The 17135-nt window shown below is 45.0% G+C and overlaps 1 protein-coding gene across 2 annotated transcripts in view; it reads left to right on the forward strand.

Annotated features, from left to right (window-relative positions):
• LOC146859662 (astacin-like metalloendopeptidase) overlaps positions 1–4340 on the forward strand; it is a 298576-nt gene extending 294236 nt beyond the window's left edge. For both annotated transcript variants that reach the window (XM_085646722.1, XM_085646721.1), the window contains exon 13: positions 1478–4340. In XM_085646722.1, the coding sequence (XP_085502848.1) occupies positions 1478–1482 (5 nt within the window). In that variant the 3' untranslated portion in view covers positions 1483–4340. The remainder of the gene's footprint in view (positions 1–1477) is intronic.
• Positions 4341–17135: the final 12795 nt, after the last annotated feature.

Consider the following 17135-nt stretch of genomic DNA (forward strand, 5'->3'; position numbering starts at 1 on the left):
TCAGGGTCGAGTTAGCAGGGTTCTTGAGCGAGGATGTTGGATACTAGTTCCTTACACGTTTTTAAGGCATTGGTAGCTTCTCATGTAATGTTCCACCAAGCCAACTCTTACAGTGCACAGACAGGAGCAACCCCTCAGCACTTAGTATTGCTTTTATTCTGCTTACACCGGATCATTGAAGGGTAACTAGGACTGACCAATTGTATCTATTTTCTTTACCTCTCCATAGCTGGATAAACTGAGCATTCTTTCTAGTCAGTCTACATCAGCCCTTTCCTTCTCCACCAAATGACTTCACCTGTCATGAGTCCAAGCCTCCTACACAAGGGAGGGATGACTAAAGATCCTAGCCCGAGTCTAGGAGGGTGAAAACACTGACTGTAGAATCAGGAAGGTTATGTCATTGAATCTAGAAGTAGAAGGGTTAAATCACCGAGCATAGAGTTGAGGGTTATATCATAGAATCTAGAAGAGGGTTATAACACTGAGCCTAGAATTAAGACGTTTGTGGCCCTGAGACTAGTACTCTGAGGGACATAGCACTGAGTCGAGAGTTAAAAGGGTTATAGGTTATATCACCAAGTCTAGAACTGAGGGTGTAGCACAAAGTCTAGAAATAAGAGGCTAATACTACCACATCTAGAAATAAGAGGGCTGTAGGCCTACATCTAAAAATCAAACTTTTTAGCTCCAAGTTTACCGTTAAGATGGCTGTTACATGGAGTCTAGAGTCTATGAACTCATCATCAGTCACATGACATACTGCAGTGCTTTATATGCCTGAACCTCACATATTCAGCCGTCTGACCTAAAAGCCTGTAAGGGTCACCTTTGTAGTTTTAACTGCACATGTGTGTTTACCAGTTCCAGGAGGGTCTTTGCTGCACCTGGTATTTAGGAGCTTCTTATATCTTCAGCAATTGCCTGACTGTGCAAGGAATCAGCCCCTTACAACTCCAGTGCTTGTTGACATACTCTTACCCAACTGCAATCAGCCTAGAGCAGCAGTACCTTGAGAAGCTATTTTTCTTAAAGTGTGGTTGAACGGGAAACATCATGGCTGCAAAGAAGCAGGTTCCTCATCAGTGAGGGTCTGGCAAGGGGAAGAACATGTGGCTGTCTGTAGACACCAGCTTTACTGAAGTGGTGGAACAGAGTCCTTCTTCAGGTTGGAATGGGTCAAGACAATCTTCTGACACATATAACACTCTCATATGTGAGCTGTGGTGTTCAGATAGATTCACTCAGCAGAAATCAGTCAAATAACTGGATTGCCTGCATTCATTGTAAGCCTAGTGACTTGAATGTGCCTAAATCTGAACTGATTGGGAGGAAACAATATTTTATGTCAAATAGATCAAAAGTTGTCATGCATATACTTGGCTAGCTCTCTGACCACAACTATGCATCCTCCTCATTAAGGTAGACCCCTGACCAACTTCACAACTGACATTTCTCTCCCACTTTATGATTGCAGTGTAAGCCTAAGAAGAGATGCAGCCCACGTTGACTCAGAGAAGATTGAATCTGCCAGAGTCTCCATCTCAAGAGACGAAGCTCCTACTTCATTCTATGTCACATCGTCTGATACGGCACATCGTTTGGAATGTTCATCGTGGTGCTGTGATAGAGGCCCTCATTCAGAGTTTGGTAGAAAGGATACTTTGTCAAAAGACTTGATGGCTATTCCATCCCCCAAACATGAGTTTCCAGGCTCAATATAGAGTTGCAGCACTGCCATTTTTCCATTGGCGGGCCGCAAACTGCCTCTTCAAGTGGAAACCAATTGGACGATGGAAAATGGGACATTTCTTAAAGTGCCTCAAAACGTCCACTCAATTTAGGGTGATCATTCTGACATACTTTTTTCCTGTTCTGGCATGCCTGAAGGCTGCAAACAGGAAACCAAGGAAATGACCTCAACACTCTCAGAGTGTTTTATTTTTCAATAGAAGCGCTTGCTTTGGGAGTTTGTTTTTGAAGAACAAATAACTTTTCCTAGCAGTTGCATTAAAAATGGCCCACACTCAGCAGAGCATCTCAGCAGAGTGTCAGTGCCTTCAATGGAGCAACAGCAAAGGGCAACAAGGCCTCTAGTGTTTTAATAATTTGTGCTCTTGTGCTATTCCTCTTCTATCGAGCTCTGACCACCTTGCATGAGCTATGGACCCATGGCTTGAAATTTATATTCTGCTGTGTGTGTGTCACATGAGTGTCAGGAAGAAATACCCAAATAAAGTTACATTGACAGCTGAAATATGACTGGTTGAACTATATTTTCAGAATATACAATAAAAATTGTCTATCATGTTCTATGAAGAGCAGTGTAAGACCTGATACCATTGGCATGAGTCTCCCTTCCATTTTTTTTCTGATTGCCTCCTCTATTGTTGATATGTTTTGCTGGTTTAGATGCTTTGGGCACTGTGCCCCTGCCATTCAGTGCCACAGTGCAAGTGCTCTCTTTGTTAAATTGATGTATTGATTAGTGACTCCATGATTGGGTTATTTGATTTACTTGTCAGACCCTAGTACAGTGCACCATGTGTGCCCAGGGCTTGTAAATCAAATGCTGCTGGTGAGCTTGCAGCACTGGTTGTGCCACCCACAGAAGCAGCTTGTAAAGTGTGTCTCAGGTCTGCCATTGCAGAGCCTATGTGCAGTCTGGTACTGCCATGCTGACTGACCAAGTGCACCCACTTGCCAGTCCCTAAACCTTCCCTTATCTTCATATCAGACACCCCTATGGTAGGCCCAAGGGCAGGGTGCACTGTAAGTATAAGGTAGGACATGCCCTGGTGTGTGTGGCATGTTCTAATAGTGAATTGCAGCCATTTCCGTTTTTCACTATTGCAAGCTACCTGTCCCCATAGGCCAGAATGGGCAGTTTGATTATTAGATCCTATAATCCTAACTGACTCAGGGAACATGGTAGAAATGTGAATTTAGAATGCCTGAACTCAGAATGATAAAATACATCTTTTAGTAAAGTTGGTTTTAACATTCTGTGTTTGAAAATACCACTTTTAGAAAGTAGGTATTTTCTTGCTTAACTGTCCAAGCCTGCCTCTGCTAGGTTGTATATTGTGTGTCTGGTTCTGTGTGTGACGGGCTGGGGATTCCAGGGGAGAGGGTGAGCCACCACAGGGCTGAATAGGAAAATCTGCATGCAGATGGGTGGGAGGAGTTGCACCTGGGACCTGAATAGGGCTGTGCCTTCCCTCCCCAATGCTGGCTCCACCTCCTGTGTGATGTCTCTGCCCTGCACTCTGAAAGGAAAGAAGGAGTCATGCCAATAAAGTGCTCCAGGACTGACCAGAACTGGTTTGGACTAGGCAAATGCCTCTCTGCCTTCAGAGAACAAAGAGAAAAGTAGTATAAATATGGGGACCCAAACCCCAAGACTTTAGATCACTTCTGGAACAACAACAAGAAACCTCTGCCAAGGAGAAGAACCAAAGGAAGCTGTAGGAGTGGACTGCCCCCTGCCAGTGTGCTGTGTTGCTTGCTTGGCCTACAGTGGTGTCTTCAGTGCCAAGGAGAGAAGGAACTTTGTGTGTACTTCATCATCTTGCAGAATATTTCTCCAAGGGCTTGAACTTGTGCTTGCCTCCTGCTGAAGTCTCAGGGACAACAGACTTCACCACCAGCTCCCCTCTGAATTTCCTTGCTGGGAATTCTATCTGCAGAAGCCTGCGTGTCGCTGGGAGCTGGAAGCGCGACACAACGAGAAGAAGCGTGTCGCCGCAGCAGCTGTAGTCATCGCATCACTGGAGAAGCATGCAGCCGCCGCATCTCCCAGAAGCGTGCCTTCATCGCAGCTGTCTGCTGTCACATCACCGGGGGAAGCGCGTCGCAACTGTGAGGGTCGCCGTCGCATCATCGGAGAAGCGTGTTGCAGGGTCTGTTGCAGCTCCAAAGTACAGAGTCGCCGCAAGGCTGCCAGGGCGTGTCGCATCGTCTCAACGTTGTCGCATCAAGGGCGCCATCTTATCGCACTGGATTGTCGCATTGCATCGAGGCGCCATCTTGCAGCATCGCAACCGGGCTGCAGCATGAGAATCTATGCATCACCTCCTCCACAATAAGGATCAAGACGCATCCCCTACTCTGCGCAAGCATTGAGGCGCGACGCATCGTCTCCCCCGAAGCAAGGAACCAACGCATCTCTAACACTGCGAGCCTTTTGTTCATTTTGCGTTACTCATCCAGGTACTTTTGTGAGAACTGTGTCGCATTTACCAACAACTTGAACTAAGCTAATACTATCATCTTTAAGTCAATTTTGGGTACAGTATTGTGGATTTTTGTCGTTTGTGGTCTTGTGTTAAGTCTACATAAAGAATGCATATTTTTATAAAACTGGTGTGGTGTCCATCTGTAGTGTTTTCACTGTATTACTGTATGTGTTCACAAATACTTAACACACTGCCTCTGAGATAAGCCTGTCTGCTCGTGCCAAGCTACCAAGGGGGTGAGCAGGAGTTATCCAGTAGTGTAATCCCCTTTCCCTGACTTAAAAACAAGGGTCCCTATTTGGTCAAAGGTACCTACCTCTGCCAACTAGAGACCCCCAGTTCTAACAGGCAGGGTAGCAGGGAGGAGGGTTCAAGACTCTGGCAGCATCCCATGATGCCAGCAGCAAGGCCTCCAGATTGCTCATACAAGAATCTTCATTTGAGTTTCTAGTTCTATGATTGTTTGCATTGTGTTATAGATGCTGTGGGGTGGTGAGTGAGGCCAAGGCAACGTGTGTTGTCTGATGTGTTTTTGTGTGGGTTGCCTGACTCACACCGGGGTTTGGGAGGGGGAAGATGTACCAATGGGCTAATCTACAGTAGTTTTGGACCTAGTAGTGTGGCAGGCTGATTCAACCGCTCATGGCCTGGAGGGGTTCAGACAAAATAAGTATAGCGATAAATGCCTCATCCCGATTCAGAGCAGACCTGATAGCCTTCATAGTGAGCATTCATTTAAAAATGGCAGCAACCATGAAATATGTCAGCCTAAATAGGAGGAGGACATTATGCTAACACTTCTGCATGTGTCTAGACTTCACACCCACTAATAGAAAGAGCTAACAGTGTCTGTAGGCAAGCACATGATAAAAAAAGAAGAGATGTCATGGGTACTGTCACAGTGTTCATGACAAGCAGCAGTCCGTGCTTAATAACTCTGATGGGGCACCTTGATCACATCATTGCACGCATAAATAAACAGTTTCTACACAGATGTTTTCAATAGCTTTAGTACTGACAACTGGGCAACACTCTTCTGCTAGTCTTTTCAATGATGTAAATTCTCCTAACATGGCACAAATCAGTGATCCCCGATTGACCACCCCTTGGCTGTCACTTTATGCAAGGTATTTTATCAGCAGTCTGACAGCCTAAATGGAGGGTGATTTGTAGGTCTCGCCTACGCATCACACATGCGCTGCTCAGGAGGAGACCTCTTGAAATCGATTCCCTATTTCGCCCAAAAATGTGCACGCATTGCATTGCTTTCAATGGCAACGAGTGAACGTTTGGCTATTCCCTTGCGGGAGCGAGCTTTGAAACCATCTGTTAGTAATGAACTTTGATAGAGATGGTCCCCTCTGCTCGCTCACGCAAGGGAAACGCTGTGTGTGCTCTGGCAAACAGGCGCAGCCCCCCTCCTCTCTCCCCTCCCCCTGCTGCCTCCTCCTCTTCTCGTCAAACTTGTTTCAGTTTGAAGTCACTTAACTGTAAACTGCAGCTGGGCACAAGTTACACGGAGCAAGATCGAGTAAGCTTCAACAAAAATTCAAGTTCAAATGACAAAAGAATCTACTTCGCTCTCAGAGCAGTCCTGGTAATGGACACATAGGTTCGAAAGAACCAATAAGGACCTAGTACAAGGAGTCCAATCTAAGTCCACCCCAAGTAATGTTCTTCTCTGATTGATTATTACATCTTCTCTAAAACTTGAAAAGTGGTCGTTCTTCTATGAAACATCCGTTTCAGTAGTTTTCTCCATCAGTTGTTCTTCGGAGCTTCCATTTACAATTATCTTGATTTTTTTTATTTTTATTTATTTTCTTTACTTTTTTCTCCTTGCTTTTTATTTAGCTCTGTGGAAGTTTTGCACTGAAGCATGAAAACGACAAATTCAACTTTACGCATCACAGACCCGGTCCTTGGCTTTAACAGGGCTCACTCCACAACCAAGCAGAGAAATAGCTTGAGGGATGACACCTGGCAACGCAGCCTGTGTTCAGTGTATGTCCGCTTCCCGCGGCCTTTTACTTGGGGCCGACCCACACGGCCTCGTCGTATCCTCCTTCCTGCTCTGATCCAATGAGATCACACTGGGTTAATGACACGGCGTCAATCTGAGTGATCTACACCTGCCGAAAAGCAATTTGCTCACAGCGCGCACGTGAAGGTTTCTGGGAGACTTGCCAACTAGACAGGATTTTAACTTGGCTGAAATAAGATGATGCTGCCAGATCAGACGGAGATATGGCCGGTTATTTTGGGAAACACCTCCTCTTCTTCGGTAACATGTTTAGTCACAGGAGTGCTTTTCCTCCCTCTAGTTCAGGGGTGGCTGGTACCTTATGAAAGTGGTGTGGCGAAGGAAGTGCTCCACCACTATCCAAAAATTCCCTCTCCCTCCATAACCTCAAAGTAAAACACTACCCCCTCCAAAAGCCCAAAATACAATATCCCTTCCCTCCAAAAGCCCAAAATAAAACAACCTCTCACTCCAAAAGTAAAAAACAAACAAAACATTTTAAATAAATAAATAAATAAATAAAAGGTACTTTTGGTGTTCCACTTCTGAGTCTGCTGTGGGTGTCAAGCCCCCCTAACAAATTCAGACACTACTCTCATGCTGTTAATAACAACAACAAACCAGCATTGGCATAGCCAATAAGTCTCGCCTTTGGGACCTTATAAGTGTTTAGCCATGCAACACTTGATGTTGTTGCACCAAGGATATTGTGCTGGATATCTAAACACTTATAAGGTCCCAAAGGCGAGACCTATTGGCTATGCCAATGCTTGTTCTGTGGGTGGTGGGCTTCTGCCCAAGGTGGAATATAGCTTGCTGTGGTTGGTCATGGTGGGATATGGGCATATATGGGGAGTAGGTAAAATAAAAGAAAGCAAACTCGCCACATGTAAGCAAAGGATGTTATTGGCAGCATTTAAAAGACCTGGCGTTCTCTGTAATAGCAGAGTTAAAGGGCCTAACCTAGATAAAGTATTAAGGGGGTTAAACTAAGCTGGAATAGACATTTAGTTTCTGAGGAGTTTAAGGACTTTTATACTCATATATTTTGTCTCCTGGAGATGCATATATGCTATAAGGACCAAGCAACCAGAATATCATATATTTACCAGTGGCGTAACAATAGCCTCCGCATGCCCCAGCGGTTAGGGGGTGGGCTCCTGAGCTCCAGGGGGCCCACTCCGGCATTGTGCGTGGTAGGCTCCTGACTGGATCCGGAGAGTTGGGGGGCCCTCAAGTTTCGTTACACCACTGGTGTTGACCTCTACAGCTCAGCTGATGTACATAGAAGGGGTCGCTATACTTACACAGCTTGGATCCTGGCAAGGTTTACGTGTCTCGTTTAAGACTAGCGGGAGATAGCCCATTGTACAGTTGCAATAAGGGTTTACTTTGTTTATTGTTTGCTTTGTTTATGGTGCTAATTCTGATGGCCCCTCCCTGTTTGGTACCTTGTCATTTGTATTAACCAGCTGAGTTGGATTGCTCATTAAATGTGAGGATTTTAATTACTCACTAGATAGTTGAAAGGGGATGGTCTACCCTCTCTTCTTGTCTCAGATAAGACAAGCGAGGGCTCCATTTTAAGGCTAGCTGAACATTTCATATAAAAACACCACAATGGAGAGTGACAGAGGATTTGGCCAAAGCACTCTCTCCTTATTAAATACATCTACACACTAAAAGAGTACGACAATCTTCGACCTGGTAATACCACTGTGTAGGCTCACACACAACTTCACAGACATAATTAAACATAAAGGGAAGACACCTCACTCAAGGTAATAGTGGCACGCTTCATCATAGTTGCCTTCCCCTCATTCGGATAGGTTAATATCATCACCTGAATGTGCTCAACCACTAATGGTGAGCTAAATATAATGTTTTTCTGTTGGATAAGTGCAGGGATCCAGTTTTTATTTCCAATTGACTTTCCTGCTCTTTCTTCTGAATTTTTTCTTTCTTGATGCTGTCTTTCCTTTTCTTTATCCTGCCTTTTCTTTTTCTGTTCCATCTCTTCTGTTTCCCTTTGTCTCTCATCACGGACCCACATTTCCTGTCTGTCCACTCACCACTCCTCCTGCTCAGCTAATCTTATCTTGTACCTCTCAAACTCCCTCTCTGAGTCAGGGGCTCTGTTAGACTCACCCCACCTAAGGAGCAATTCTTGGGACTGGTGACTGGGCACCATAGGAGATACACCTGTGGTGTGCCTTTAGAAAGCGCACCATCCTCATCCAGGGACCCTTCCATGGTCCCTTCCCATAGCTTTTACAGCATTTTCTCCAATTTTTGTTTAACTAACTGGTTCTTAGCAAAATCAAAAAAGTCTTTACCAAACTTGCATCTAGAAAACCTGCACCACCTAATCCAAACCATTCCTTTAACTGCTTCAGGAATACATTGTTCAGATCTGTATTGTCTAGGCCTGGGCGAAAATTTCGTTCCGTTCGTGGAAATTGCGATAATTTGACATTTTCGCATTCCGCGGAGAGCGCGAAAATGTCAAAATTTCCGCATTCCGCAGCTTGGCGATAATTTGTTTCTTGCTCGCGCTGTAAAATAATACATTCTCGCGCGCGATCGCCTTACCTGAATCCCTGCGTTCGCCGACAAGTTTTCTTGATCCGGTCGCATTTTCTATGAGATGTTGTATTGATTTTAGCCATTTGCGCTGTCTCGCGACAGTTCGCGCCAGCAGTGACGTCATGCGTCGCACGATCACGTCTTTCTTCTCGCGATCATGCACCGCGAGACAACTGAAACCAAGATGGCCGCGCCCGCGAGCAACCACATGGGTAAGTTGGCGAGCCGCAACCATGCAGAAAATCTCGCGAACATGCGGGAAAAAAACTTCCGCATCTTCGCGATATTTCCGCTTGTTTGCGATAATTTTAAACATTTTCGCGATAATTTGCGAAAGTGGATTTCGCAAATTCAGCCCACCCCTAGTATTGTCCCATCTTTTACTCAGCATTTTTTCTGGCATATAGTAGCTGAAAGAAACGTCATTTATTAAGCACTGATTGCGACTGGTGCAACTAGTATCTAGTGATCTCAATGGCTTGCAGCCAAAGACCAGAACCAGTTTGGAAATCACAGTACACTCAGGGGTTACTAAATGTCGAATCCAGTGATTGAGTCCGGTTACATTTCACATCCTAGGGCTGACCTACTGGTATATTGAAAACTGGGAACAACCATTTAAGTACTTGATTTTCAGGGCAGTGAGGTGAACAGTCCATCACTAATTGATGAGTTGTAGTGTAGAGACTCAGAACTCAACAGCAGTTACACTCAATAATAGTCTGTCCAGTTAACACATATTTAACACCACATAATGCTACTCATTTCTACAAGAGCAATTATATAGACAACTCAAGGTGGCTCACTTGTGGTGCATTGAGCAACTTTTCTGTGTTGGAATGACATAGAGGTGTTTCTCTCATGTACGGCATTGTCCCTTTAAAAGAGGTCTAGGGCAATGTTTAGTGCTCAATTCACACAGAAGCATGTTAACTGCACCTACTGCAGCAACTTGAGGCATGAGCTGATGCCATCTGCAGCAGTCATCATGCCCTGCCACCCAGACCCACTTCCTCCTGAAGTCATTAGGGAGGGTGCAGATGGTCAGAGGAGGGATGGTTAGTTGCTGTAGGTCTCAACTTCACAGTCCAGTAAACATGCTGCCCAAAGGAAGAGGTCTGCCTACTTAAAGGCGTTTACAGCTGGTCCAGAAGTAAGAATGTAAGAATGACGTTGGTCCTAGAGTACGTGCCTAGTACCGCCAACAAGGACAACAGTGATTGTCAGATGTCACAGACAAAGGTGCAAGCACCAAGTGCAGTTCAGTACTGGAATACGGGAAACAACCTTTATAACGCAGCCATTACATCGCACTACCTTTACATAGCAGTAATTACATCACAACATCCTTTACATCGCATGTTATTACATCGCAGCCATTACATTGCATGTCACTACAATGCATGTTATTACAACGCATGTCACTACAACGCAGGCATTACATTGCACTTCATTACAACGCATACCATTACAACGCATAGTACCCTTACACTATACAACACTTAACCTACTGTTGCACTCCCTGGAGCTAGAATAGTAATTTTTACCCCTACACTATCCAACACTTACCCTACTGTTGTACTCACTGGAGTTAGAATAGTAATTTTTACCCCTACGCTATCCAACACTTACCTTAAATACGATGTCATGGTATGCATTGTAATTGTATGCGTTGTAAAGGTATAATGCGATGGTATGGAATGCGTTGTAAAGGTAGTTTCTGAAAATGCAATGTAGTGGCATGCAATGTAAAAGAATGCGTTGTAAAGGATGTTTGCGATGTAAAAACTTGGTTGTAAAGGCATGCGATGTAAATGTATGAGTTGTAACATCATACATTCCTGGAATACAGCTGTGGCATGTCGTTCATTGTTCTTTAGCACACCTAAGTAATCAGGCAAGACCCGCAACAGGCGATGGGTAAGTCACCGACCTTAGGCCCTTTACTGTTCCCACCAGCAGCCCTGCCAATTGCTGCCTGGCTAAGGAGGGGGCAGAGGATCATGTCTAAGCCAATTGGTGGTGTCCAGGGATGCACATTCAGGTCTTAGTCTAGGCTCCGGCATCTCCCCTCTGCCCAAAGATGCTCCAGTGCAATCATTGCTAGTATGCTTGTTCAGTCTTCTTCCTTCTGGGTCTATCCATCACCAGGGCAATAGCTGAACTCTCCTCTGGGAAGACCCTCTGACAGGTAGACCTCCAATGCCTCTCCCTCAGCCAGCAGGATCCCTCCTCATTCAAGGAATTTCCTCAGTTTCTTAAGAAGCTTTTGCCACAAGGGGTGTGTAATATTTGTGTAATTTGCTTTTACAACTTACACATAATTATACAAAATATAAATCTAATATTTTGCAGTATATTTTAGGGCAAAATGCGTCCTCACGCCAGATTTTGGCACTCCAATTCATTTAACAAAAGCACCGCAAACAGCTGTTTTTTGCTGTACATTTGTCCACTGAATTCCATGTAATTATGCTATGTTGCATAATGGCTTTATTTTGAGAATTGTGCATAACAAGTAAAATGTGAAGGTTCTGAAATTAAGTGAATTACGCCCTGCATTATTTAAATTTCGAAGAGGACTTGTTGGTGCCTCACTTAACTGGAAAACTGGTTGTCAGGGACACCAGCCCTGGTCTTTAGGGACTCCTGCACAACTCTGTGGGGGCAGTGCATCTACTTGTCAGCAAGAAGGCCAAGAACAATGACTGGGTGCTCCACATCTCTTCTTATGCTCATACTCCAGACAGGGATTATGTATTCCCCATTCGTACTTTGGAAGTGACAAGGCCTGACCGGCAGTTTTTGTATACATCATTGGCCAATTCCGGCACTTTCTCTTAGTGCAAAGGTATGTGCATGCTGTGTAGCAAAAGTTTTGTACATAGGCTATACTTTACATTTCAAAAAATCAAAAACTGCCCACCTCAGTGTCTCATTTTTGGGATACGAGCTGTCAAGTGAAGGCAAGAGCCTGGCAACCCATTTTTTAGAAAAACCTCCAACGAATCTCAAAAGGCCACAATCCATATTAGGATTTTTACTGGGGAGAAATCTTTTTATTGTATAAACAAAAAATAAAAATAAGTTACAGTGCAGTATCATTAATTTCAAACAGGCATAGTGCATTTGTACGATATCAATCATTACGTTACATAGGACCAATTTCTTTACATCGTGTCTTATTGCCTCTTCTACATTCTGGACTTTAAACTCCTGAGTGTTCTCTTTCCTGTGGGAAAGAGTCATTAAATGGTGTGCATATCATACCTCTACTTTTGTTCCATGCTCCCCAGATTCTGGTCTATTTTTGTGGGCATCCTTTTCCCTCATAAATCACCATCTCCGCCTGCATGCACCAGTCCATATCTGTCTCCCAATACCTTAATTTGGGCATAGTAACTCCTTTCCAAGTTCTTGCTATGTTACACTTTGCTACCATACATCCAAGGGAGACCCACGTTCTCTCAGCTCTCAATAGGTCTGTTACATCCCATATGTTGAGAAGGCACCATCGGGGCGAGACCTCAATGTTTTTGTGACAGGTTAACAATGCCGCTGTTACTTTCCTCCAATGTGTCTGGAGAATCGGGCATTCCCACCACTGATGCATGTACGTCCCTATCTGACCGGAACCCCTAGGACACGCTGTAGATTTCTATGCAGGATTTTAAGTTGGATAAATTTAAATCAAGATCGAATCGCCACCTCCTGCCAGTGCCTCCTGCCATTCTTCGTCGCTAATAGCCCCAATATCCTCAACCCATTTTGCACGTGTTTTCCCCATTGTATCCGGTGTGTTGAGTATTTTTCTGTATGTCAGGGAAATCGCCTTTTCCTGGAGGTAGTCGTCTAGGAGTCTATCCTCTAGGGGCAAGGATGCTGGCACATCAGTACCTCAGGGTATCGCTCTAGGGGCCATATGTAGGTGGCATACAATTTACCGATTCTTAAATACCGAATTTAACCGATTTGGTATTTAAGAATCGGTAAATTGTATGTAGGTAATAATTCGGTAAATGTTACCGATTCGGAGAAATTCGGTAATTACCGAATCGGTATTTACCGATTCGGTAATGAGGCATACCTTCCCATTGATTCCTATGGGCCTGGAGGCCCATAGGAATCAATGGGAAGGTATGCCTCATTACCGAATCGGTAAATACCGATTCGGTAATGGGGGGAGCACATTCAAGGGTGGCAGGGTGTCACATTGACACCCTGTTGCACCCCTGATTCCTGCATGTGTGCACAAGTGGCGGACATACATGCCCTAAGGGCATGTATGTCTGCCACATGGCACTCTTATTTCAGCAAAATATTGCTTTTTGCAATGTATTCGGTATTTATCACCAACCTATATTTGGTGGTAAATACTGAATTCTCATTCCTACACAACACTCATTAGAGTGTTTCCTACATCTCATTTCAGGATTCGGTATTTACCAAATCGGTAATTTTACCGATTCGGTAAATTACCGAATCCTGAAATATGCCCCCTACATAGCAAATGCCTAAATACCGGTCGGTAACGGGATATTTACCGAAAATCGGCCGTTACCGACCGGTATTTGGCTTCCTACATATGGCCCATAGTAATGTATTGTGGGCTTGAAGGTATCTATAGGTTTCTCGGATACTAAAGGAGGACGTTAACATATGCCATAAATTGACTGTAGTTGAGGTTGGAGTCTATTTTGGTGCATTCTTCACACCTCTGTAAATTGTTCTGAGGTAATCACCAGGGGTCATATTGTATCTGTCCATCGTATAGGTTGGATCAGTTCCTGGCGGGTGCACCCAGTGATTGGCGACTACCAGCTGAGAGGCCCAGTAATAACTTTTAATTGCTGGGAGGGCTATTCCTCCATCATACCAGGTTGACCAACGCTATTCGCGGGGTGCCATTGTTCCAAAGCAGTGTGCGCACCTCAGATTGAATCGTATGGAAGTATTTGTCTGCGACCAAATAAGGTGTGTTATGTAAAGCATAGACAAAGTAGAGAAGTGCCATTATTTTATATAAGGTGGTCTTGCCTAACAGCATGAGGGGCAGGGTTTTCCTATGTTGTACGTCGTCATGGAAGCGACACAGAGGAGAAGCCAAATTTTGTTCAGAAATTCAGTTGGGTTAGCCGGGATATATATCCCTAGGAATCAAAATTCGTCAGTGACTTTTCTAGCCCCACACCCTTAGGCAGGTTGGGCATTCCCCCACAGAGCGTATACCAGCGAACTGTCTCCCTTTTTTGTGTATTTCTACAATATTGGGCAATCTCTGCCCTTTGGGCAGGATACCATTAATCACGCTTTCTTTGTACATTCTAATTAGATATGGGGCGATTGTGGATGCATTTATTTTATAAAGCTCAATTGGGAGGCCACTTGGACCTATGGCCTTCCCGGATTGTAGCGCTCCAATTGCCTTGGTCACCTCCTCATTAGTCAAGGCAGAATATTGCTTGTCCGCACTGTGCAATCATTTAAAACGGCATCTTGCACAGGGCGAACAGGGTACTACGCAGTTCGCGAAGTGCTACGCGTAGCTCGCGTAGTGCAAAGTGCACTTTGTGTAACTCCGCGTAGCGCTACTTCGCGAACTACGCCCAGGGTTAGTGTTGAGCTTTAGCCGTGTCCTCGGCAAAATCTCTATATTCTTTTTGTTTCATTGGCAATCTGTGTTTGGTATCCCTCGGTATTTGCGATTATTAAGTCAAGTTCAAGTTGGTCAATCTCAGTCTCTATTTCTCGTAATTCCTTTCTTTATTCATTCCTGTGTCCCACAATCGCCGAAACACCCTGTCGCCTTACCACTATCTTGTATGCCTCCCACAACACTGTGTCCGAATCGACCGAAAAGTCATTTTCATTGAAATAGTTATTGGTCGCCTCCATGAGCTCCTCCCTAATTGCCAGCACCTTAAGGCACCAGGAGCTAAGTGCCATCTCATAGCTTATAGCAAATGGAGTCCCTCCATAATTTGTTACTATCAGAGAATGGTCAGAGATGCCCCTAGGAAGATGTGTGACTTCCCCAAACATAGGGCCTTGCCAAAAATATATCCAATTCGGGCAAGCTATTGTGCACTCCTGAGAGAAAGGTGTCTTGAAGGGATTAAGGGTTGCATACTCTCCAAATATCTATCAGCCCCATAACCCTCAAAACGTCTGCCAGAATCTTTCTGGAGGCTTGCCCCTGTCTGGGCGGTTTCCTATCTAGTTCTCCATTAAGAGCCGCATTACAGTCTCCCCCTATCAGCAAGTCGCCCTTGGATAGATTTAGTATGTGTGAGCCGAGATCGCCCATTGCCGTTGAGTGCAGTCTGGGTGGCACGTAGAGCGACGTAATATTAAGCAGCCTGCCTTCCCAATAACCAGGCACGAACACAAACCTTCCCAGTGTATCATGTGTAACCGTCTGAACGTGGAAGGGGAATGAATTACATAGGAGAACACCTTCTTTGCTTGACCCCCTAGCATAGCCAGCGCGAGCTACTAATTTATGCCCCCATCTATTGAGTGCACATTAGGAGGTCCCTTGTATATGGGTTTCCTGCAACAGGACTACGTCAGGGGCTTGGCGCTTCAAATATTACAGGACAATTCCACGCTTAATTATGTCCCCCAAAGTATTTTGAATTGGCCCAATGGCAGAGCCACCTTGGGGTTGCCATACATTTGGTTGTTGTAAATAGGGCCTTCTGAGGCTGAGGATAATGTGGATGTAATATCGTGTTTTCACCATCCCATCCATACCCAGTGACAACACCATCAACACCTTGAACCATATCCATGATGTTTGTCGTATTGCTTGATTGTGTATCCCCCATGCACCGCAAACACATTTTTCAATATTTCACCATAAAATTAGAACCGTTCTATAACAGTCCCAATTATAACTCCCCGAGACCCCCTTTCCTGCCTCCCTGCAACATGGACTTGAAACTGCCCACCCCTCAACTGTGCAGAGTGCCTGTAAACCCTTACCCATTACACCTTGTGAATGGGAACGCGGCTCTGCCAGAACTCCTCAAAAAATCACTATACCCCCATGACCACGGCCGTTTGAGCCCTTAATGTAACATTTTGCACGCGCGGTCTATATACAATGTCAGCTATGTAGTGTCTGTTTACCAACCCGCTTCCCCTTTAGAAGCAAAGGGCTGGACAATTCAACCCAGACGTATAACATAACATAACATGTGTATTTGTAAAGCACACGTTCACCACTACGGGTATCTTGGCGCTGAATAACAGATGTTTGTTGTTACCCAACTCAGATGGATAAAAGGCTGAGTGGACCCTCCAGGATTTGAACCTGTGACCATGAGGTCGAACACAGGCTCCTGCAGTAGACGCATTAGTCCACTAAACCACCAGACACGTATCTGACATGTTCCCACTAACTATATACTTAACAGTTCTCAACATGTCCATCGTCCAGCAAACCATCGTCGCTCATGTTCATCTGGGCCAGTCCCACCCCTGTGCATATCCAGAGACAGGTGCCTCCACTCAAGTCGGTCATTTATGCCCAGTTCCTTTCAGATGCCTGCCGTAGGGCCGTAGCTGTCTTGTTGATTCTCGTGCCCCTACCAACATCTTTGAGGGTTATGTCTGGTAGCGCCTGGGGTTGTCCATCCATCCAGCCATTCCCAGGTTTACTCTGGGGTTTGGAAGAACCAGTACTTCTCCTCTTCCCCTTCGACATCAACCTCAGCTTGGCTGGGAAGAGCATCGCATATCTAATATTTATTTCCCCGTGTGCTCGTTTCACCTCTAGGAAGGATCTCCGCATCTTTGGTACCTTCACCGTGAAGTCTGGGAAAAAGGTGATTGTCGAGTTTTCATACTTGAGTGGGAGGGGCTGTGCACCCCGTCTGAAGGATGATGTCTCTATCCCTATAGTAAAATATTCTGGCCAAGATAGGACGAGGGGGTGCACCTGGTTTCTGAGGTCCCCCAGGAACTCTGTGTGCGCGTTCAACTGAGAAGTATTGGGAAAGAGTTCGGGGCTGTAGATGGATTGTGGTACTGTAAATTTCGGAACCATGTTGGTAGCATGGTCCTACCATGCCTATTTTGGTATCCGCGAACCGCAAATGACTAATGCGGTATGTATGAGTGTTTTCGTCATGTTTCACCGATGAATTCACCATGTACACGATACTACATATTGAACCCTCGGGTTCCATTTTAGAACGGTAACCATTTTGTGGTTGCCCTCACATAGGCTGCGCACTAAGGCCATGCCTGGGCCTAAAGGACACGTAATTCCTCCGTGACTT

The sequence above is a fragment of the Triturus cristatus genome, chromosome 3_1 (assembly GCF_964204655.1).
Source record: "Triturus cristatus chromosome 3_1, aTriCri1.1, whole genome shotgun sequence".
Taxonomy (NCBI): domain Eukaryota; kingdom Metazoa; phylum Chordata; class Amphibia; order Caudata; family Salamandridae; genus Triturus; species Triturus cristatus.